Genomic DNA, 21,322 nt, shown 5'->3' with positions numbered 1-21,322 from the left:
TAACAGGACATTATTGCTCAAAGATATGATATTGAATGTTAGAGGATCTCTATAAAGGGCCAACACATTCTCATCCACCCTACTATAATTAGGAGTGTCTAGAACTCCAAGGAATACTACCAAAGAAGTCAACGGACTTTGCAGAGTGTTACAACCAGGTCCAAGGAGGTTTTGTAATTGCAGGAATTGTATCTAATACCAAACAATGACTAAAGTCCTACTACCTAGAACAATCAGGAGTTGCTAACCAAGGGATTATCTACCAACCTGGTAGAATGGCTTCCTTTAAATTAGTAGGAAGTTATCTGGAAGATATCTGGCAGTTAGATCAGGAGTTATGAAGGTTTAAAGTCGGTGATCTAGAAAGGTTACATCTACAACAACTCCTGCAGACACAACCCGTGAATGAAACTAATCGTTTCATCAATAGGGAAGACAATTGAGGCCAACACAGTTCAACTTGTGAACTAGGCTATAAGTCTAAAGATCAGATAATTACTATTGGAAACAGCACAGTTTCCAATTGACAAAATAGTAATTACTGAAGAGTATATGATAGTTTTCAGGGTCTTATAGTGTTTGCACTTCAGGAGAATATCCAACATTGCTAGTTATAGTTAAAGAGGTACACAATTTGTATGAGAGATAGATGTTGTCCATGAACACTCAGATGCAGAATATAAATATCGAAGTGCCTCCCAAGCTTGTATACACTACCAAGCAGTAGAGAAGAGACCTTAACAATATAATGTTGTATTACAATTCAATTATACTTTACTTTACTCTTAGTAGTCGTAAATGAAATAAGTTACCCTTTGGGCCTTCCTAGACAAATCTCCATCTACAAAACAAATCTTGATTGGCCTAGACAATTCTGTATCTATACAGATCATCTCCGCCTAACAGAAACTGTCAATCCCACCACTTAACTCAACCTTTGCCAGCAAAGGTGTTGCCCCTCCTAGCCACTTCAGAGATGGAAGATTAATCGCCAAACATCTCGCTCATCTAGGAGGTGTGGGTGTCCTGGTCAGTCCCATTGCCTTCATGACCGTTGCTGCTTATTCCAATCACTGATTGTTCATTGTGGAACCCCAGTCTGCCATGAAATCTCGGATTGTGAAAGCCCAGTGGAGAGCAATGTGAGAACTCTGGCTTGCATCGGTGTGCTATGCCATTCACCGAGGGGAGGCTTTCATGGGGGGATAGAGGTCATTTTCAGCAAATATAGGTATTGGGGTTGTGATTGCGATGTGCGATCACTAACCGTGATTTTTGTCCACATCCTCGTACATAGAACAAAAAATAATTCCTACACAAATTGTGTAGATACTATTGGCTAACACCATAAAGTAATCTACGGGTAATGCAACACCTGTACTTACTCGATACTAAAAAATTATCAGACACAATGAATCATAGAAAATCACTCTCACGAGAATAATACCCTGGGCACGGAGCTTGTATTAACCTTATTATTGGGAAGAAAAATTGACTACGATATCCATGCTCCGACTGCCGCTTACCACTATCTTCAGAACCCGCACGCAATACATATTCTAAAGAAAAACAAGAATTGACACAGAAGCACCATTAAATCTCCTTGATTTCGAAGACACACAACCCAAGCCAGCAAATTATCAAGGCTAAACACAAAAAAAGCCACCGAAAATAATTTGCCCATAGACACCCTGCCGTAGATATCCCCATACCAGCAAGTTAATTTCAGTATTTCAGATCCTAGGGTTACAAAAAGGTAAACCTCTATCGTTGAACGAGAAGCAACGAGACAATAAAATAGAATAAGAGAAAGAATGCGATCCCTAGCTTAGATAGATATAACGAAAAGGAGAAAGGAGAAAGGAGAAAAGAAAAAGAATCACCCACAGAGCAGAATTGATTTTTTTTACAGGATTACTTGATCAGGACAGGGTTTCAGTCGAGAACCGAAACAGCGAAAAGGTAACGCAGAGGAAGAGGTAAAAATCGACTCAGGAAGGAGGATGGAGAAGGGGAAAAATCGATGAAACCTGACTCCCACAGTTCGCCTAATTTTTTTTTCGAAGAAAAAAAAAGCTCCCCACCACCCGCTCCCTAGCCTCGCCTAAACAGGTCCGCAAGTCTGCTTCCACCGCTACTTCTAGAACCACTGTTGCCGCCATTGCTGGGGGAGGAAGAACCACCAGGTGATTGTGACTCGTTCGGCGGGCGTAAAGAAGTGTTAAATGGCCATACAGCTGGTCGGGGCTGTTGCGCATTTGGTGACTGTGGCTGTTGTCGTGGATCTTCTGGTGTAATTGGATGCCTGCATATAGGGCAAGTCTAGAAGTGTTAGTTTTGTAGTAGTGAGCGATATGGGGCGACGAGCGCCTACATCATGCTCTTCTAGCCATCTCGAGACGCATTGGAAGTGGTAGCAATGTTTACATGGTAATTGCGAGACCTCTTCATTAATAACAAGGTCTTCCTTGCAGATTGCGCAGTCGTCCCCGTCTAATACCATTTGGTGAGTGACCTTAACTTTAGGCAGAGACTCTATGGCCTCTCTCGAAGCTGGAGGTGGAGCATTTCCTTGGTGTTGCTCCATGAGTTGTGAAAGCACTCGGTCAAGCTGCGCCTGAGAATAGACAAAGTCACCCTCTGCGCCGGGGGGCATTCCCATTAATCGAGCAAGCAAACCGCCCGGGCCGGGACCAAGTGCAGGCCCACCCCCCTCCTGCCTAGGTCCAAGTAAACTGAGAATCCTATCAATATATTTAAAACATGTTAGCAACAATACACCTTGTACCCTAATGGCTGCCAGTAAAATCATCAGGGTCCCGAAAGTAATAGCAACAATAACGTACGCTGTCAAGTCCACCACTCGCGGCTCCCCTGCCGGTTGCGGCGCATCTGCATCTCTCGGGCTCAATCTAGCACCAGAATCATAGAAGAATCTCTCCGAGCCACTGAGCCCCGCGGGGCCAAACATATGAGCATGTGCGTGGGCATGTGCATGAGAATGGGTGTGGTTATGTTCATCAGCCCCGTGTGACTGTGGCGATCCACCCCCACCTGGCCGATGTGGCGGCTGACCAGGTGATGTCACAGGACCAACCAGTGTCTGAATGATGTTCGTGAACATATTCACCATATCCTCCGTAGCAACTAGCGGGATATCATCGTCCAAGCCCGTTGAGCCCGCCGAACCCTGCCTTGGCGGCTGGTCGGAACTACGAGGGCCTCGGAAACTCCGCTGTGTAGAGGTGACCCTCAAGCCCGGGCCATCAAAACGAAATAAAGTGGCATTGGTACGGTGTCTGTGATCATCGTCGTCGTCATCATCGTCAGCATCATCAAGTGCGTGATGAAAAGCGAATCCACCTCGACCCACCCGGGGATCGTTATTTCTTTCAATCTGCAAGGCGTAGATTAATAATTAGTACAATGATGGCCCCCATCAGGGAAGAAGAACCAGGACAAAGGGGACGGGAAGCTTGCGATCTCGACAACATCGCTACCACAGTTTGGGCGCGGGCAAACCAAGCCATGCTCATCTCTATACCATTCCTCTGCGCAGGCGTGGCAATAAACTAATTCCCGCTCGGCAGGATGGCTTTGGTTCGAAGACATGGCTAATTTGTGCTCTCCGGAGTTAAACTCGTGGGAGGGTGGAAAGAGGGGTGTAGTTGAGTTTGTTTGTGCAGAAGCAGAGGGGGCCGCAATATCAAGTCAAGCGACTACCGAAAGGAGGAACGGAACGGATGAGCGTTCTCGTTTGTTGTAGGCTAGTGGTGTGGGGTGAGTTTGAAGCTTGGAGAAGGAAGAGGAGGGGGTTTAAGGATCGGGATGATGTCGACTGAGCAGGGGGGTGGACAAGGGGCCGGGTGGGGCAACGAACTCCAGGGTTATGTAGCTGGTGCCGGTATCAGCCGCAAGTTTGTAACCTGACAAAACCAGCGTCAATTGTATTATGATATGATAGAGTTCCCAGTTTCTAGGCCCGTTGAGTACACGAGCCACGCAGATGCCGCAGACAGAGTCAGATGAAGGGGGAGAGGGAGATAGTCTACCGGTATGGTGATGGTGATAAAAGGAAAAAGAAAGCAGGACCCCCCCCCGAGACCATAAATCACGGCTCCGATACAGAACTTAATAGTTATCGCCAGATAGGACACGAAAAGGTGGCGGAAGGTTCGAATCGGAAGTGCAGTGACAGTAACCGATGCATTCAGTATGGGTTATGATAGAGATTGCTCTATCGATTAGCAACAGCAGGGTTTCGAAGCCCTATCGACCACTGGCTGCAGCTGTGATGCTAGCAGTCTGCCGGTATGCCTGATACTGGTACGGTACATATCACAGCTTAATAATTTACACCTGCGAGATTTCCCCCTCCCCCCATTCCTGCAAAATACCCGTACCACACGAAAGTTGCCATAACCTACTCGAATATCGACAGTGACTTTGGCGGTACCATATCACAAGTTAAAAATTTCCTCCCACAGAGGCATATCCGATACCGGTATCGTATAATACTGGCCGGCTAGCGGAAAACCAAAAAACATCCTGGGCAATCCAGCTTCAGGCCGAAATCGCTGGAATGTTCCATGGGTGCGGTGGCTCTGATCTAAGGAACAACTCTGATTAACTTAGTCTGTTCCGGCTTCGCGAGGATTGCCAAGTCTTTACAGTCTGATTGGTCGAGACTTATTTGCGGTGCCTAATTTCTGTGTGGGCACTTGCAGTGCCAGAATCTCGCGATTCTAGAACACACTGTATGCTACCCTATCGATAAGTTACTGTAGAGGGCTGGACCATCCAGTTTCCTTGTGTATCTGGACTCTCTGACCCGAGGGGATCGCGGTGCTCGACTTCTATTTCCACAACAAGTGCTCGAGCGTGATAGTACTGACACTCTTTACTATGAGCACGGAAGCCGAGTATTGAAGAAGAAAAGGAAGGAAGAAAAATCTAATACCCATGATATACGGGAGCTAACCCCGTCATCCTGCCAAATCAAACCCCAATAAAAGAAAAAGTGCCTTTGAAGTGAAGTAAAAAACGGGCAAAAAGTAAAGTAAAGGGACACAAAAGAGATATCAAAGACTGTGCAGAGAACCTATCACAGCTGCTACACGGCTTTCTGGAAACCCCACCACACTATGCATAATCTCACCCCAAGTTTAGTCAACACCCTCCTCCCCCTTCCACAATACGTTGATCATAGGAAACGGGGCATCAATACATGGCAATCGTTTCCCTCGTATCATTCACCCCTTTTCAAGCGCCTTCACAGAGTCAAATGTGCGCAGCAAGTGTCACTTCCACCACTGCTCACCGCTTTCTAGACATACCTCTCCAGAGCGCGGAGCCGACAAGTCCTGCTGCTAACGCTACACCGCCGACGATGGCTACGCCGAGCATACCCTCTACACAAATCCACACACATCAGCACCCGAAACTTCATCATCAATAGAAAATTGGAGAACAAACCCTTAGCAACCTTATCATCAATCAACCCCCTCAAACTCTGCGACTGCAAATTCGCCGGTTCGTTCTCTAGCAATCTGTCATTGTACCTCCTAGCCTCGGCGTAATTCCCAAGTTTATAGTTTCCGAGAGCAAGGTAGTAAAGGCATTCACGGCGGCGCTCGTTATGGTCGCGGAAGATATCTATTCCACCCGATCAGCTCCACCCACCCAACACTAAAGCGGAGTGAGGGGGAAAGAGGACAAACCAGTCAATAACCTAACCCCCATCTGCTGCTCCAACCGCTTCTCGCTCTTGATCAAACCCCATGCGTAGTTGAACTTAGTCTGGACGCCAACAAACTGTCCCTCTTTCTCGAACTGGTTACGAAGAACCTGGAGCTCTGCTTCCTTGAGAGGGCTACTAAATATCAACCTCCGCCATGCCCGATACTTGTAAAGTGTAGCAGTTATACCGGGGGCAAACAAACCTTTCTGCATCGACAGCGTCTAACCCCTCGAAAAACATTCAGTTCCCGGCTCACTTAGAAATCGAAAGGAAAAAAGAAATGAGGGGGAAACAACTCACGTGGCAGGTTATCAGACGGCATCGAGTTCTAATTGAAAAACTTGGCTCGGAAAAAAAAAACCCGAATGTGAAACGGGTCTATGTATGGTGGACAGTGAGATAGGTTGTTGGGGGGAAATTATTGAAGGTTAAGGTACTCCAGTGCAGAGGCGGGTTGGTCGGTAGGGTAGCCAGTCACTTTTAAAGTGGCGGATGAGCGAGCAGCGATACGGGATCGGATGGATTGTGTATGATAATTATGATGGCATTTGTGGCAGTGGATTTTGTGTTACTATACAAGTATCATACTATTATTATGATATAATATTATGATATAAATTTTGAGAGTGTGTGAGTGGCTGGTGAACAGTAAGGTCTCGCGTGGCTGAAAGACAGGAGGGGGGTTGCCGTGGTAACGGTTTTGGACTCTCTTTTTCTCTCAGCCGATAAGAGTTCTTGCTTCATCACAGCTTCTTCCTCCTCTCCCATCTCACTCACTACAATCCCCCCACGTACGAAAACGGCTTCCAAATCTCCACAGCTTTACAAAGGCAAAACGGAATAGTTCCAAAATCAGGCAAAATGGTCCTCCTAGATGAAGCCCCCGGTACCCTCACTACCCCATTATATCCCCCCACCACTAACCCCCCCGATAGAATTCCTAATACACGAAGTCCTCTCAAACTTCAACATAAGCAGCGACATGCACTCCCTAACACGCATCAACGAAACCCTAACGCGCATCGCCTCAGAGCGAGAAAAAATCCATGACGACTCGCGCGCGACGCTGCGCGCGCTGTCGCGTAAGATGGAGATATCGAAGCAGTCGATGGAGGCGACGGCGAGCGCGGCAGGGCGCAAAGAGCATGGCGCCAATATGCTGCGGCTGGATCGCGAGAAGTTTGCGCTGGCGAAGGGCATCAACGAGCTCGAGAGTAGCGCGCATGGGCTCGAGGGACAGTTGGCTAGGTTGAAGGAGGAGCTCGAGCAGGTTGATGGGGAGGACCCCATGCAGAGCGCGCTTGTCGAGGCCGAGGATGGGACGTTGCTGAAGTTGAAAGTTTATAGGTCCCTAGGCATTGATTTGCAGGAGGATGGGGCGGCGGGGTATTCGAAGGCGGTTATTCGTGAGTTTTCCTTCCCTTCTATTTCTAGTGGGATGGTGCTGACTACTTTTTATGATTATTATTACAGGAAACTCTTCAAAGGGCGATATACACGTCGTCAATATCGAGAGAAAGTTCTCACATTTCTTTTATGCGAATTACTTTTGGAACGTCATGTAAGTTCTTTGGCTTATCATACTTTCAAGGTTTTTTTTCCTTTTTCCTCTTTCCTCTGTATCTCTTAGGGACTAGCGGTGGTGTTAAGATTCAAGTTTGCATGTAATTCGTTTATACAGTACTTGGTCAAAACGTTTGTCCGATGCCCTTTTTATACCAAGAGTATCCACCTTCACCACCCTCTCTTACAGTGCAATGCCTTTGAAAATCTACTAGAATTTTGGAGCGCAACTAGTAAGCCTACAGACAACATGGGGAATACTACAGAACTTTTAAGTATTATAAAGGAGAGGAGAAAATGTCATCTTAGTATGAAGTATTGGTTGTGATGTGCTTTTTTGTATAGCTCCCCATACAAAAATCTAGCTCACTTTCACACTAGTGGACACCATCATAAACAGTTAACACAGCTTTGATTCATTACAGCTCTACTTCTAGAGGGTTAAACGGATAGTAATTGTCTGGTCTATGGAAAGAATTAAAGTGTTTTCAAAAGGGTAGCGTTGGGAAATGTCTGTTTGGAAATGCCCATTTTTCGTTAAATTGGGTGTAAAACCGGGCGTCGGACGAAACGTTCTGACCTGGTATGATACCTTTATATAGGATTTACAAAGACATTACCGTATATCACCTCCTTGAAATCCACAACAGCAGCAAAACCATACCATATGACACTTCTCCAACCTGATGTCGCAAAAATAGCTCTCTAAAAAATATAGAGGCTCAGAACCGCTAAATTGCACAAACTCCACCAGCATTCATAACCTATCACCCGTTCACAACTCATCACTCAGCCGCCGCTTCAATCGCCAGCCGCGTCTCCGCCCACGACTCACTTCCCCACTTCAACCCACCGTATCTCTCCTGATCCCTACCCCTCCAGTACTTTGCCCGACCTAGATCCGATAAGTGCCTCATCGTTGGCCTTCCGTGCGGGCAGTTCCAGGGTTTATCTAGCTCTCCCTATACACCACTTCTTAAGCACGCCTGACAGCAACTGGGAATGAACAGTGTGACTCACCATGTGCTTGACGAGTTTCTCCATCCCCTTCTCCGTAAGTGCTTTTCCAACCATGACGCTCTTCCTGCATGCCCTCATAGCAAACATCTTTCGCACCTTCGAACAGCGTACGGCGGAGTTCCCGGGGTCTTCGCTTATTAGGTGGATTAACTCTTCCAGATCTATCCTCACAAGTTTAGCCCCAAACCTCATCTCATATGTTTAGAGCGGGGGGTACGGTACCATCCAAACCAAACACGGTCTCCTTGCTTATCGGCAAACTAATAAGCTTGCATTTCTCCCCAACGGGCGCACCGGTGTCAACCTCTATCACAAACCCATTCTTCTTGAAAGTATCTATGTGATCGATCACAACAATTTCGTCCACCGCCATCAGGTCCAACTTTTTCGGTACTGCCAGCCGCTGGTTCTGCACGATTGTCACCTGCTGTAGTTTTTCAAAATTGTACTTCTCGTCACTGGCGTGTTGATCTATTATGAAGAGGTCGTCGGCCCGAGTTGCTAGTATGAATCCTTTGTTGAATTGCCCCTTTATTTGCATTTCGAAGAAATCTTGCTTTGTGACGGCTAGGTTTAGGCGTTCTTCAGCGACATCATCGCGTTCTTCCAGCCCAGTCTCACCCCGGCCCGGTGACGCGATGTATTTTACGGTCGAGGCAACCTTGGATAATTCATGCACTCGGTCTCGCAGCTTGTTGATTGAGGTAGGGACGAAGCGGACCGCATTCTTCGTAGAGATTTTGTGCGAGTCTTCTAGGATTCGCAAGGCCCGTTCGAGGGATTCGGTAGTAGGCTGTGTAGGCTTCTCTTCGGCTTCTTTAAGGAGGCGTTCGGCTTTTTGAGCGGTTTGCTGACGGTTTTGTTCTTCGTCTATATAGCCCCCTTCGACGTATGCATCGGAGGAGGAGGCGGGGGATTGTAGGGCGGTCTCTTCGTCCTCCTCAGAATCGTCAGGGTCGACATCGGGGTTCAGGTTTGGGAGGAATAGGGGAGAATCATCTTTAGTGGATGGCTCGACCGCAGTCATTTCGGTGTCATCTCTACAATCGCCACCTTTCTCACCCCCATCTAGCGCCATAATATCTGTCGCCGGCTCCTCCGCCCTACCATCCCGAACCGCCTCGCTGCTGCTCTCTTCACCCTCTACAACTTCTGAATTATCATCCTCATCCATAAGATGATCACCGTCTTCAGACTCCTCGTTGTCCGTGGTCGGGAGTGGCAGTTCAGTTCCCGGCGCTGCGAACCGACTAAGTGTACTGGAGAACTTAGAAATGCCGGTTGTCTTCCCCTTCCTGCTCGCCGGCCCATTACCCGTCTTCCTCCGCTTAGTGGGCGAGTGTGGGGGGCTGTCCCCCCCAGAAGTTACCGGCTCCCGATCACCAATCTTTATTGTTGCCGGACCCTGCTGCGGCCTCCTAGGAGACCTATGTGAAGCAGCGGGAACAGCGCTCGTAGAAGCTCGGTGAACTAAGCCTTGAGACTCTAGGCGCAGAGACGGGAGCATAACATCTTCTTCCATGCCTTCAGGATCTTCATAATCAGCAGCATCAGGCCCTCCGGATGGCCCACTAACTTTATCGGGATTCTTGATGCTCCGAAAGGAGGGTGTTGGATGGGTTTCTTTGCCTTTCCCTTTTGGATCAGAACCTGCTGCTGTAGACTGTCCCAACGAGAGAGAATCAAAAGCGGCAGCACGGGAAGGCGATGAACTGAGAATGTTCAGTAATTTGGGTGGGGCATAATAACTTGCGTCATCCTCTTCGGCGGAATCATCTTCCATTACTTGCTGCATTGCTTGCGCGGGTTTGGCAGGAGTTTTATCTAGAGTCATCTGCTTCAAGTTTTGCGTTTTTGACTGGGTCACTGAATTCGGGACAGTTTGTTCGTGATTGTCGAATAAGTCCGTCAGTGAAACCTATTATTGCCCCGTCAATATCATTTCATTGGCATGGGTCTCAGGTAAACACTTTTAATGACTCCATCATTTCCGCCTGATCGTGCAGGAGGATGGTCCTCTTGTCGGGAGAAACGTTGACGTCGTATGCATCTGTCCTTGATTAGAATTGCCTGTCTACACAACGCGCCGAAGGAAGGGCTGACTAGTATCAAGCTGGATATCGGCAAATATGAATGGCGATTGGGTCACATTAAAATGCTTGTACACTTCGTTTATAGCACGAGCAACCTTGTACTCTGTGAGCAGCATGCTCAGATCACAGCCCATATGCAGCAGTTACGTACCTGGGGTAGCATACAAGGCCTTCCGTTGACGAAGAACATCTGACGATCAGGGGCCAGCCTGCCTTCCCCAACGACAGGCCGTGATATAAAGCCCACTATCTTGATCATTTTTTCACTAGGGCCCGAAATTATATGTAACTTTGCTCACGGGCCAGATAGAACTATAATAGGAAGGGGGACTCACCTGGGTTTTGCTGCCTTCTGAAATCCCTTCCTCGTAGGCTTCATTTCAAACTCCAAATTCATTGGGACCAAGGCGGACAGAGCTTTTGCCCCAAAAACATTTGAGACATTCTCCCTAACGGTAGGATTGCCCTTGGTAGCAAAAACCGGGGTTCTCCTCCTAATAACCCAGTCAGCACTCCTCTTTCATTCAAACAAGCGCGACAATATACCCCTTCGCCGGCTGGTTGAACACCGAGAACTTGACCCCAACACATACGCCAGCATAAGCCTGGAGTATGCCTAAGACCTTCGTATACTCCCTCTTGATATTCCTCTCCAGCTCCTTCCGGCGAACCGGGAGCGTTTTGAATATATTCTCTACAAGGACAGCAGTCCCCTTCTGAGCGGCCGTGACGGAGCGAGACTTGAGTTTCCCGGACATTTCAAACTCGAGCTTTGTGCCCTTCGGAGCTTCAGACGCCGTCGCGGTGACTATCTGCAAGTCTGAGAGAGCACAAAGCGAGGACAAAGCCTCCCCTCGAAAGCCGAATGTGGTGACGGAATCAAGGTCCGCATACGAGGTCAACTTGGAAGTCCAGTGCTTGAGAGCTGGACGGACACCCAATATTCAGCAGACAAAACCCCCCAGCAGTAAAAAGCCAAAATAAATAAATAAATAGGGAAAAACGTATCCCTTACCAATACTCTCATAATTTTCCGGCGAAATACCATCCCCATTATCTATAACCTCGATTGCATCGAGGCCATTACTCTTAAACCTAACTTCTACACTCCCCCCCACACACAATCAGAGCCCATACATTCACGGTGTAGGAAGAGGACGATTGCCATACCGATAGACGTAGCATGAGCATCCAATCCATTCTCCACCAATTCTTTAACAACAGAGGTCAAGCCCTCGCTAATAACTTGTCCAGATTGTATTTGGTGAACCTATCAAAAACAAGCCAATCCAAGGCGAAAGCACAAAACCGGCCACGCACAACTCAATTTAATACACTTTTTCTTTTCTACAAATTTTTCCTCTTCCTTCTTTACAAACTATTCCAGCAGGAGGGGTGGGGGAGGAGGGAGAGGGATTTCCAACGTACCGAGCGGCCTTCAATAGGTCTAATTGTGGCCATACTGTATTTGGAGGGTCCGAGTTTTGCTGGAGGGGTTTGTATGTATGTATAGTATAGGTCGGTGATGTCGTAATTTTAGAAGAGAGAAAGGGAGGGAGAGAGTAGGGGTGAGAGCATCTCCTCCACCCTTGAAAGAAAGAGAGGGCAAGGGAGGGGAGAGAAGGGTGTGACACAACCTCTATTGTACAAGTATTGTAAGCGGAATGGAAATAATCCCTTACACGTACAGTACAAGCACAGTCCGTCCCGAGCTACATACCCCCGGTCCCGGTACCGCTCGCTGCCGCCCTATCAGCACTGTACCTGTATTCTAGTATAATGCCAACAGTGAGTTACCCTGTCTTGGCATCAGCAGGGTGTTAGTCAAGTTTAATGTTGCCGGGATCATAAGGATTCGGGACCGCGTCACTGTTCGTGAAAGGGTTGTGTGGCTGCCTATGACAGGAAGAAGAGTCAGTAAATCTTTGTGTGTGTGGCTGTGGGATGAGATGATGATGCTCTCTGGGGAGTTATTATGGTGGTCGTGGCTGGAGTTACAGTACCAGTATGTGTGATGGACTCAATTTAAGTTACTCACAATTATTGCACTTATGATGGAGCCAATACCGTCATGTATTGGGCTGCACGAAAAAGTCAGGGGAGAGCTGCAATCTGCAGAAAGAGAGAGAGAGAGAGAGAGATGGAAGCATCTACCGACTACGATACGCAGTGCAGTATCATACCCGTGCTTGTATAACCCTGAGAGAGATAGACGGGTATGCTAACCCAGCCCCACAAACAACTGTACTCGAGTACGATAGGTGTCAGAGCCTCTCTCTGTCCTCCCCCGGATTCCTTCGGTAGGCTATAACACGGGGATGCAGGGTCCATTTGACAGTGACGGTATCATACCGGGAGCCGAGCGCTCCCTTCATTACAGTAACATATAAAACAACTCCAGGCTAAGGACAGGTTTCAAGTTGCAGTTTGTGGATTTTTCCCCGCGATAATGATATGATAAGATAACAACTTTACCTTTAGGATACCCTAACACTACCACACCTCCTCTCCCCTCTCATTGAAGTGTCGTAGTCACGAGACTGATTGGGCTTGTATAAACCCTCGTCCCGCCCCACCCTTCCGTCCCTCCATCCTTCCATCACCCCACCGCCACCAAACATCAATCCACAACCACAAAACCCCAAACAAAACAATTCTCCCCCGAACCACAAAACCAACCATAAAAATGTCCATCCCCCAATCCGAGATCCCCCGCCTCTCAATCCTCTACCACGCGAAGCGCCTAATACCTAGTAGCAAGCCCCCACTGCACACCCCTTCCGCAACCCTAAACACCAGAGTGGGCCTGATCCGCAGCGAGATAACCAAACTCTCCCTCCCGAACGGGGCAATCGTGAACACCACAAACACATCACTCCTCAACGCTGGCGGCATCTGCGGTGCAATCCACAACGCCGCGGGATGCGGACTGCTGGCAGAATGCCTGACACTAAACGGGTGTGAGACGGGTGATGCAAAGATCACGGATGCGTACGATTTGGCGTGCCGGAACGTGATTCACGCTGTCGGGCCGGTGTACTGGAAGGCGCGCAGGACGAACGAGCATGCCTCGCTGCTTGCGAGTTGCTATGCGGCTTCTTTGAGGCTGGCGGTGGAGAACGGATTGGATGCGATTGCCTTTCCTGCCATTTCGGCGGGGGTGTTTGGGTATCCGAGTTACGAGGCGGCAGAGGTGGCAATTTCGACTGTTAGGGACTTCTTGGAGAGGGAGGAGCAGGAGGGCGGAGCAGAGGGGAAGAGGTTGCAATTGGTGGTCTTTTGCATGCTTGAGAGTAAGGATGAGATTGCGTATATCGAGTTGTTGCCGTTAGTACCCTCTGCCATACTCTTTGATGTATGGTAATTGATCCTGTTACTACAGGAATTACTTCCCCCCAGCAGGCGACAAGGAAGACCCCAGAAAGTCACCTGAGCGGAAAACCCCCGGTGAAGTCAAGGCCGGCTCCTCCTCCTTCTCCTCCTCCTCCTCTGCTTCCTCGTCGTCCGCTGCTGCAGCACTTCGCAAGGATGCCCTCCGGATATCACCAAAGTTCAGGGAAACTCCCGGGCCTCAAGATCCGAATCGCTACCACTACTACCAACAGTACTAGCACACGGCTTCCGCCCCTGATCACCAGGGGGACGAATTCGTCCTAGCTACCGGAGAACCCTATCAGCATTGAGCTTCCCTTCCTCCCCCTCCTGCTCCTGCTCCTCCCTCCTTCTCCCCCTTCGTTTTCTTCTTTTTCTTGTAAAAAATCCTCAATATGTCGCAAAGTTGGAGGTCTTTCGTACTGGTAGAAGGGCCGGATTTTCGCTGACGCTTTTTCCTACTCCCCCTCCCTTTCGATAACTCTCTATTAACGCCACTTTTGCTCTCACCCCCGCCCCCAGTTTTATCCCTTTCTCATTTGCCACAATGGATGGGTTGGACCGGTGCTAGGCTTTGTGGAGACAGACGTGAAATGGATCGGCGTTTTTCTTTCTTCCTTCCCATGATAACTTAGCGTCTATGAATCTCGAATTCCTGATAGTGTATTTTCATGTTTAGCTGATATGGGTTTTTTGGACGTCTTACTATATTCCTCGTACAAGTACCGTAGTAAATTAAAATATCATGTGTGGAACTATGATATAATTATCACATTCTTGAATCACTCATAAACCGTCAAATTGATAAAACACTGCTCCTGCAAGTATGTTAAGAAACCTAACCCAATCAGTAAGTCAACCCCAACCCCTAGCCTAGGCCCTTATGTACTCGAGTACTAGGACAACTGTACGGTACAAATATTTACTTGTATCGTATCATACTTGTACCTTACCCGCACCGGTATGATACTCGTGCTCGTACATACCGTACCCGTTAAACGGCTCATCCCCATCCCATCCAATCCCATGATTCCCATTCCATCCCCGCGCCTCACAACTACCGGTAGTACGATACCTTTAGAAAAACCTTATCCCAACCTCACCCACCCTCACCACAACAACCAACCAACAAACAAACAAACAAACCCACAAACGAAAAAGAAAAGAAAAAACGGATATCAACAACAACCAACATGCCCCTCCCCCTCCTCCTCCCCACCTTGAAAACCCTCCCGCTAACCCTGCCAATCCTAATCTTCATAACAAACCACGTCTACTCCCTCCACCGGATCCACGGAAGAAGCATGTCGCCAACCCTCCCCCGCGACATGATAATCCTGGCGCAGCGACACAACGCTACGGCGGGTCTGCGGCGCGGTCAGGTGGTCCTGTACCGCTCGCCGGTGGATCCGGAGAGGGTCGCTGTGAAGAGGGTTGTCGGGCTTGAGGGGGATGTGGTCGTTGTCAGGCCGGTGGGTGGCGGGTTGGCGGGCGGGAGGGTTGGGGAGGCGGTCAGGGTCGGTGCGGGGAAAGTGTGGGTGGAGGGGGATGAGGGGTTTTGGTCGGTTGATAGCAATGTTTATGGGGCTGTAGGTTTTTTTCCTCTTTGTTTCTCTCTCTTGCGTTTTTTTTTTTGTTTTTGAGATGGTGGGGACTGATGGGGATAGATTCCGAAAGCTCTGATCGAGGCAAAGGTTACTCACGTGGTCTGGCCGCCGTCAAGGGCCGGGAGGGTCAAGGAAGATCATATGGGAAGGGTTGGAGCTTTAAAGTACAGGGTTCCAGGATGATTGAGCGACTCCACGGAGGAAGAGGAGGGTGTAAATATGAATTATTTTTGTATGATAAGTATAATATTAATATTAGACGCTATACCCGACCTCATTAGACTATTAATTTACACTAAGCTAAGAACGTGAGCGGAAAAGGCTAAAAGCCTCCACTGAAATACTCGAAGAGAGGGAAAAGGAAAAAAAGAACAAAGAACTGCTACACTAAAAAGGAAGGGAAACACCCATTCGCTATGCTTCGAAAACCCCCCAAAAAAAAACTACAAGCAAGAAAGCACTAAAATCCCAATCACCTAGAGAACGCATGCATAATCAAGCTGTAACCTGGATATCCTCCGGTGTTGTGGCATTCAACCTCTCAATCTCCATCCCAATACTCATAACCCAAGCGTCCCTCTCCAGCCTGCTTCTCGCCTTGAACACAATCGACTTCCCCGTCTGTCCCAGCGCCGTCACACGATGTCTAACGGTCTTACCTCTGTCATCCTTGGTCTTGAAAATGTTCCTCCTCATGCCATGCCAGATTACGAAGCAAGTCATTGTATCCCCGTCATGAGATGTCATCCCGTCCTGGTAGACTCGGGGAAGTGCATGACGGCCCGGGGTGTTGGAGTCAAATGTCTGGTTTTGGTAGAGGAGTTCGTCTTCCGTTATCAGGCCCGAGTAGACGTAGCAATCTCGGAGGGAGAGTGAGAGATGGCGTTCTTGGTGAATGTGCGGGAGCTCGGCTCCGGAGCTCCTACGATAGGTGTTATGGAAGGTTAGGAGTTCGCCGTGACAGAGGACTACATTGTAGCGGTTGAAGGTGGCGTGGCGGCGGGGTTTGCGATATAGGACGCCGGACATCTGTGATCTGTGTCAGCTGCACCTTGTACTACGGGATCACCACTCGACCTACTGTAATAGCCCTGCAAGAAGACAGTCCGCAGACATTGAATATCTCCCCGGATGCGATCGACCGAGATACCTCCCACTTCCTAGCAAACTGCCCAACAATTGACTCCATCTCCTCATCCAAATTCAGCTGCTTCAAATTTGCATCCCGGGTCCTTCTGATAGTGGCCAAATCCTCCTTATCTCTCGCCCTCCAGTACTTGACCAAATCCTTCAACCTTGTCATCCACTCGTCCCTGGTCCTTTGATCATAACTCTATGCCTCGGTCAGCACCCACCCATACTACCCAGCTATGCACAATACCCACCTGCAACCTCAAGGTCAGCCCATTATCAAGAAGAAGTTCGAAGGCCTTCTCATCATTAACCTCGCCGACAGCCCCATCCCCACGATTTGGATCCGGGACAGACCGGTCAAAGTCCGCCGATTCGCCGTGACCAATTCCAGCATCTTTGCCTCGTAGCTGCCGCTTGGCGTAGCATACCTCGGCAATCTTGCATAGATCAATGAACCCTTCAGCCCTAAGTAGGGTGTTAACCTTCCTCTCCCCTTCATCATAAGCATCTCTATCACGGGCGCCAATCTCTTTTGCCGTGCCCTTCGTGATCCAGGCGATGTCTCCGTCCGCGTCTGGGGCATAGGGTGCTACAGCGTATATGAGTGGGATTTCATCCTTGATTTCACTAAGCTTTGGAATGACCCCTGTATTGACTCGCAATTTTGGTGGAGGCGGAGGCAATGCTCTCGCAGGCTTGCAAAAGCAAAGGAGGTTGTCGTGAGTAGTGAAGTACAAGCGCTTATAAAAGGGCCCGCCAAGACGCTCCTGGCGGCCCCTTCCAGACGTCAACCGGAGCAGGAACCCTTCAACCGGAGCAGGTTCCGTCATTTCCTCACCATCAACTCTGATTGCAGTTGGATAATGAGTCTTAGGTCGTATCTCCAGCTCATGTGTCTATCATACTCAAAAAATTAGTAAAGGGTGACAAGCCATGACTAAGAAAATAGTTAAACCTTCTGCATAGCCATGGTTCCGTACATCCTGTGCTCATTCACCTATACCCATATTAGCAACCATATCAAACAATCATTCCTGCAAATCACCCTACTCCATGGACCCACTCCAAGCGATCGTAACGCCTCCACGCTAGCCCCATACGCTCACTCTGCTTCCAGTGTTCTATGATATCACCCCATTCTTTGACTCCTCCTAGCAGTTGCATACTTCTGTTCAGCAAGTTCTTAGCGACAGCCCTTTCCTCCCTTATTGGTGCCTCATCATCTGAATCTTCCTCCAATTTTTGCTGCACTCGCGCAAAAGGCTTGTCAACCGTGATTGACAGAGACAAGTCCGGGACGCATATAAGCAGTTTGTCCGGGCTATTCCAGCCTAGTGCTCCCTGAAGAAATGTATACCACTCCACAGATGAAGAACTGCAGCGAGGTCGCATAATATAAATGATCGACCCCTGCTTGTATGGCAACCAAACAACCAGCGTCTTGTCCAAAGTCGAGTAAAGATTGACTTTGGTAATTTTCGGATTAAGCGGTATCTCCATCACCCCATGGGAGGAGACCCTGGGCCTATCAATGGCCGGAATAACCCTCTTCTTGTAAAGTAGCAAGGCCAATGGGGTCTCCTTCTCCCCGGTCTGCCGACAGACCACGACGAATTCCCGCCATTTCTCCCTTAAATGAGTGACAATTTTCATGCTTTCATTCTCGTCGTATTCCCCAGGCACGGGCGCAGCGGATATTTCCACCCGGACAAGCATATTCTCCATCTTGACGATCTCACCTTCCCGTTTCCGGAAATGGTGATGATATCGCCCCATATGACGGAATGTCCTGCTCCGACTGAGATCAGCAAGCTTCATCTGCATCTCCCTATCCCTCTCACGGACATCTACAGCTGTATTAAAGCGCACTAGACCTGCCGCAACTCGTTCCTTATTGGTAACGACACGTTGGGCGGGCGGGGGAGGCGGGGGAGGCGGGGGCGGAGAACCGCCGGTAGCATTCTTCTTTAGCGATCGTGAGCCCCGGGTTCTCGAGAGAATTCCGAGTCTCCTGCCCGATAGCTTGCGTTCCGGCGGCGGGGTGCGCCCTCGGGAGGACGCTTGTCTCGATAATCTTTCTCGAGCCTGTGCATCGTGCTTCAATAGAGATGCCAGTGAATTAGATGCCTCCAGAGATCGAGCCGGCGAAACTGAACTTGCTGCTACGTCGCTGCCGGCGCTAAGAGGAACTGGCTCTTGACTTACAAGATCTTCAGGAAACCCTTCCAAGTCCGTCTCAACGTGCAAACCCTCTATGCTCCGCATTTGCGGGGCATTCTCACCCTCTTCATCTTCCTGTTCCTGCTCCCCGAGGAGTTGTGCCTCTTCGGCAGAGTCCCAAGATTCATTGGCCGTCGCAAACGACTCCCCCCGATTCAGGTCTGCGGGTTTCAAGCGTTTGCGTGATCCCCGAGACGTAGGTCGCTGTCGAGTCCCATCCGTATTGGTAGCCCTTCCTTTGCCTTTCCTCCCCTGCGATTCGTTGGTCATTGTATCAGACCGCGGTATCGGGAGGGGGGCGGGGGTCCTGAGGACGCCATTGACAGCTCCAGAACCCTCCCCCCCGTCCCCCTCGGTCCGCCAATCGCTCGTGTCCCGCCGTATCAAACCCCCAAGCATTGGTTCCCCGCAGCCATCCTCCGCGGCAGAGAAAGTCGGGTTTTCTCCCGCCCCAAACACGCCGAGACGATGGTGCCCATACCACTCTGACCGGTGGTTCTTTAACCAACCTATAGGTATCGGCCCGATAAAGCTAAACACCGTTAGAGGGGCCCCTGGGAGCGGGGAGGAAAGAGAAGAGGGACGTAAAACTTACACCCGTCGCGTCGTGACATGTAAGTGTTCAGGGGTAGCATGATGCTACAAACTCACCCATACACAGTCAGTCAGCTTTCACCCCCAAGTCCACAAGCCCCCTGGCGGAGAAGGGAGGGAATGGTGAACAGACCAGGCGATGCGCAGTATAAGAATTCGGATCAAGTCTGAGGCCACCGACATTCTCCGGTTGCTCAATCAGCACCTCCTCCTCCTCCTCCTCCTCCGGCGCGGGAATTTCCTCGCTCATGCGGAGCAAATAGCAAGTTGTGGGCAAAAAATCAAAATGCTCCCCCCCGGACTTTCCCCGTTATGCGTTGATGTGCTTTTTTTAAAGTGGTGAAATCCCTCCCCGTGTTTAACACGTTGGTAGTGGCGTGGGTCAAAAAAGCTTTGAACAGCACTTCTCCCTGCGAGTGACAGTAAGGTTATGGTTAGGTCAGGGTAAGCCTGGTAAGGTAATTTACCGGTATTCATACTCATACTGTACAGTATCAAGGAACTCAACCCCCCCAGCCAAGAAAACTCAAGCAGGCAGGTATCATAAGCAAACAAGCAAACAAGCACAGATAGTCTACGTAAATTTAAGTCAGCGGTCCAGCAACGAAACCCGGCGCTGTGGCGGCGGCAAATTGAAAAGCATGCTTGATTGATTCGCAGGGATCCGCAGGGATGCGTAATAGTTATCACAAAAGTCACGGGATGATGACATGTGTGAGAAGTGAAAGTTACAACATCAAGACTATGAAAAACTACAGCAGTTTGTGCCGTTGGGCTACGATCATGATACAGCATCCCGAGTGGACTACAGTACAGGTATCATACGAGTACCTTGCTACTCGTAGAGTATGACACTGTACTATGATCCCGGTATGATACTGGTTACCAAGTCTACTACTGTATCTATACTGAACAGCGCCATAGTTCCCCGCACCTAAAGTACCGGTACCTGTAGCAATATCTGTGCAAACACAGGTGTACTGTATAGTACTCGTACTGTACTGTACGCCAAAAACGGCTGATTTTAAACACTCACGACTCATCCGAAAGCAACACGAGTACAGAATCATAATTGGCCAGACTCCCTGGGTAGAAGCCATGAGAACTTTCCCACTCCACCGCGACGACTGAGAGCTCAGGGTCTAGATTAGATACTGTCGCAAATGTACTAGTACAGTACTCTCCATACGGCACGGCAAGCTCGTATAAAACTGTAATTCAAGTATCGTACCCTTTTTTTTTTTTTTGCAAAGCGATGGGGCTGAAGTTTTCGCAATGTGAGAATACTGTACTCGTACCCATTGTTGGTGGTGAAATGGGAGGCGGGGGGAGCCACGAATTCTGTCACCAAACTGGTGCAATAGCAGGGTATGGCTGCGCGAACCCTATCGTGTCCAGCTATCATAGCGCCCCTACATATCATCCCTTCCAAGCTCCAGATACCCAGTCTAAACACAGGCCACCATACCAGTACCGGCACAGGATAGCAGGCTTGCAATAAGTTAATAGCCCACCACCTATGGCTATCCTTCGCAACTGTGCCTCCAGAGCGTTTTCTCTCTCTTATTATGATATTATTATCATTATTATTATTATTTTAAAAAGCCAACATAGCAAGCTCAGCACGATAGCTTATCATCCCAGTGGAAAGGATCAAGTGATACGGCATCCCCCCACACACACACCACGCACACCAAATACGATAGTCTACATGCGTACCCATGCCAGCGCTCTCGGCAAAAGGAAGGAAGCCTGTAATCCAAGATGATGGTACCTGCGTCTGACATCCGTCGAACGAGAAAGAGAAAAAATTAAATCGCAGGATGTGCATAATATGATATTACGACCGAGCCTATCAGATCCCACCTTACCAAAATGTCGTGCAGAGGTGTGGATCCTCGAGTGCAATGCATGCTCCTGTACGAGTACGGGTAATGCTCGAGTATCATATTATTGGGGGTTTCTTCGAATAAGATATT

The 21,322-nt window shown here is 49.0% G+C and overlaps 6 protein-coding genes; 2 read left to right on the top strand and 4 right to left on the bottom strand.

Moving 5' to 3' along the window:
- Positions 1-1,460: 1,460 nt before the first annotated feature.
- GSTUM_00002151001 (uncharacterized protein) lies at positions 1,461-4,174 on the bottom strand. XM_002835984.2 has 3 exons: positions 2,847-4,174; positions 2,375-2,744; positions 1,461-2,322 (listed from the first exon to the last, which is right to left on the bottom strand). Exons 1-3 carry the CDS (start codon positions 3,122-3,124, stop codon positions 2,095-2,097), a joined length of 876 nt encoding a protein of 291 aa, XP_002836030.1. The 5' UTR covers positions 3,125-4,174; the 3' UTR covers positions 1,461-2,094.
- Positions 4,175-4,882: 708 nt separating this feature from the next.
- GSTUM_00002150001 (uncharacterized protein) lies at positions 4,883-6,177 on the bottom strand. XM_002835983.2 has 5 exons: positions 6,041-6,177; positions 5,943-5,961; positions 5,721-5,872; positions 5,476-5,655; positions 4,883-5,411 (listed from the first exon to the last, which is right to left on the bottom strand). Exons 1-5 carry the CDS (start codon positions 6,060-6,062, stop codon positions 5,317-5,319), a joined length of 468 nt encoding a protein of 155 aa, XP_002836029.1. The 5' UTR covers positions 6,063-6,177; the 3' UTR covers positions 4,883-5,316.
- A 424-nt stretch (positions 6,178-6,601) lies between these two features.
- On the top strand, positions 6,602-7,305 carry GSTUM_00002149001 (uncharacterized protein; the record flags this gene model as incomplete). The annotated part of the gene is made up of 3 exons (XM_002835982.1): positions 6,602-6,626; positions 6,676-7,146; positions 7,214-7,305. The coding sequence occupies 3 exons, from the start codon at positions 6,602-6,604 to the stop codon at positions 7,303-7,305; spliced, it is 588 nt and encodes a 195-aa protein (XP_002836028.1).
- Positions 7,306-7,874: 569 nt separating this feature from the next.
- GSTUM_00002148001 (uncharacterized protein) lies at positions 7,875-12,404 on the bottom strand. XM_002835981.2 has 12 exons: positions 12,214-12,404; positions 11,845-12,157; positions 11,587-11,686; positions 11,432-11,518; positions 10,963-11,341; positions 10,752-10,910; positions 10,568-10,682; positions 10,427-10,511; positions 10,294-10,373; positions 8,546-10,241; positions 8,324-8,484; positions 7,875-8,265 (listed from the first exon to the last, which is right to left on the bottom strand). The coding sequence occupies exons 2-12, from the start codon at positions 11,875-11,877 to the stop codon at positions 8,089-8,091; spliced, it is 3,072 nt and encodes a 1,023-aa protein (XP_002836027.1). The 5' UTR covers positions 11,878-12,157; positions 12,214-12,404; the 3' UTR covers positions 7,875-8,088.
- A 625-nt stretch (positions 12,405-13,029) lies between these two features.
- GSTUM_00002147001 (uncharacterized protein) lies at positions 13,030-15,578 on the top strand (the record flags this gene model as incomplete). XM_002835980.2 has 4 exons in its annotated part: positions 13,030-13,743; positions 13,799-13,863; positions 14,950-15,377; positions 15,456-15,578. The coding sequence occupies exons 1-4, from the start codon at positions 13,103-13,105 to the stop codon at positions 15,576-15,578; spliced, it is 1,257 nt and encodes a 418-aa protein (XP_002836026.1). The 5' UTR covers positions 13,030-13,102.
- A 44-nt stretch (positions 15,579-15,622) lies between these two features.
- On the bottom strand, positions 15,623-19,855 carry GSTUM_00002146001 (uncharacterized protein). XM_002835979.2 has 7 exons: positions 19,477-19,855; positions 19,345-19,388; positions 17,580-19,281; positions 17,485-17,526; positions 16,781-17,425; positions 16,477-16,728; positions 15,623-16,424 (listed from the first exon to the last, which is right to left on the bottom strand). The coding sequence occupies exons 1-7, from the start codon at positions 19,591-19,593 to the stop codon at positions 15,891-15,893; spliced, it is 3,336 nt and encodes a 1,111-aa protein (XP_002836025.1). The 5' UTR covers positions 19,594-19,855; the 3' UTR covers positions 15,623-15,890.
- Between the last annotated feature and the right edge of the window lie 1,467 nt (positions 19,856-21,322).

This window comes from Tuber melanosporum, assembly GCF_000151645.1.
Source record: "Tuber melanosporum whole genome shotgun sequence assembly, scaffold_122, strain Mel28".
Taxonomy (NCBI): Eukaryota; Fungi; Ascomycota; class Pezizomycetes; order Pezizales; family Tuberaceae; genus Tuber; species Tuber melanosporum.
This window is presented reverse-complemented; position numbering and strand designations above follow the sequence as displayed.

What these genes read in the sequence shown, in the direction of transcription:
- GSTUM_00002150001 (XM_002835983.2), bottom strand. Translation starts at nt 6,062, where the DNA reads ATGCCGTCTGATAACCTGCCAC. An exon ending in GGGGGTTAGGTTATTGACTG is followed by an intron (nt 5,656 to 5,720) that starts GTTTGTCCTCTT and finishes CGGGTGGAATAG; the next exon opens with ATATCTTCCGCGACCATAAC. An exon ending in TGATGATAAGGTTGCTAAGG is followed by an intron (nt 5,412 to 5,475) that starts GTTTGTTCTCCA and finishes GGATTTGTGTAG; the next exon opens with AGGGTATGCTCGGCGTAGCC.
- GSTUM_00002148001 (XM_002835981.2), bottom strand. Translation starts at nt 11,877, where the DNA reads ATGGCCACAATTAGACCTATTGAAGGCCGCTCG. An exon ending in CAGAAGGCAGCAAAACCCAG is followed by an intron (nt 10,683 to 10,751) that starts GTGAGTCCCCCT and finishes TTCGGGCCCTAG; the next exon opens with TGAAAAAATGATCAAGATAG. An exon ending in AAATGATGGAGTCATTAAAA is followed by an intron (nt 10,242 to 10,293) that starts GTGTTTACCTGA and finishes GGGCAATAATAG; the next exon opens with GTTTCACTGACGGACTTATT.
- GSTUM_00002151001 (XM_002835984.2), bottom strand. Translation starts at nt 3,124, where the DNA reads ATGTTCACGAACATCATTCAGACACTGGTTGGTCCTGTGACATCACCT. An exon ending in CGAGTGGTGGACTTGACAGC is followed by an intron (nt 2,745 to 2,846) that starts GTACGTTATTGT and finishes ATATATTGATAG; the next exon opens with GATTCTCAGTTTACTTGGAC. An exon ending in GATGGCTAGAAGAGCATGAT is followed by an intron (nt 2,323 to 2,374) that starts GTAGGCGCTCGT and finishes TAACACTTCTAG; the next exon opens with ACTTGCCCTATATGCAGGCA.
- GSTUM_00002146001 (XM_002835979.2), bottom strand. Translation starts at nt 19,593, where the DNA reads ATGAGCGAGGAAATTCCCGCGCCGGAGGAGGAGGAGGAGGAGGAGGTG. An exon ending in GCTTGGAGTGGGTCCATGGA is followed by an intron (nt 17,527 to 17,579) that starts GTAGGGTGATTT and finishes ATATGGGTATAG; the next exon opens with GTGAATGAGCACAGGATGTA. An exon ending in GGCTGACCTTGAGGTTGCAG is followed by an intron (nt 16,729 to 16,780) that starts GTGGGTATTGTG and finishes ACCGAGGCATAG; the next exon opens with AGTTATGATCAAAGGACCAG.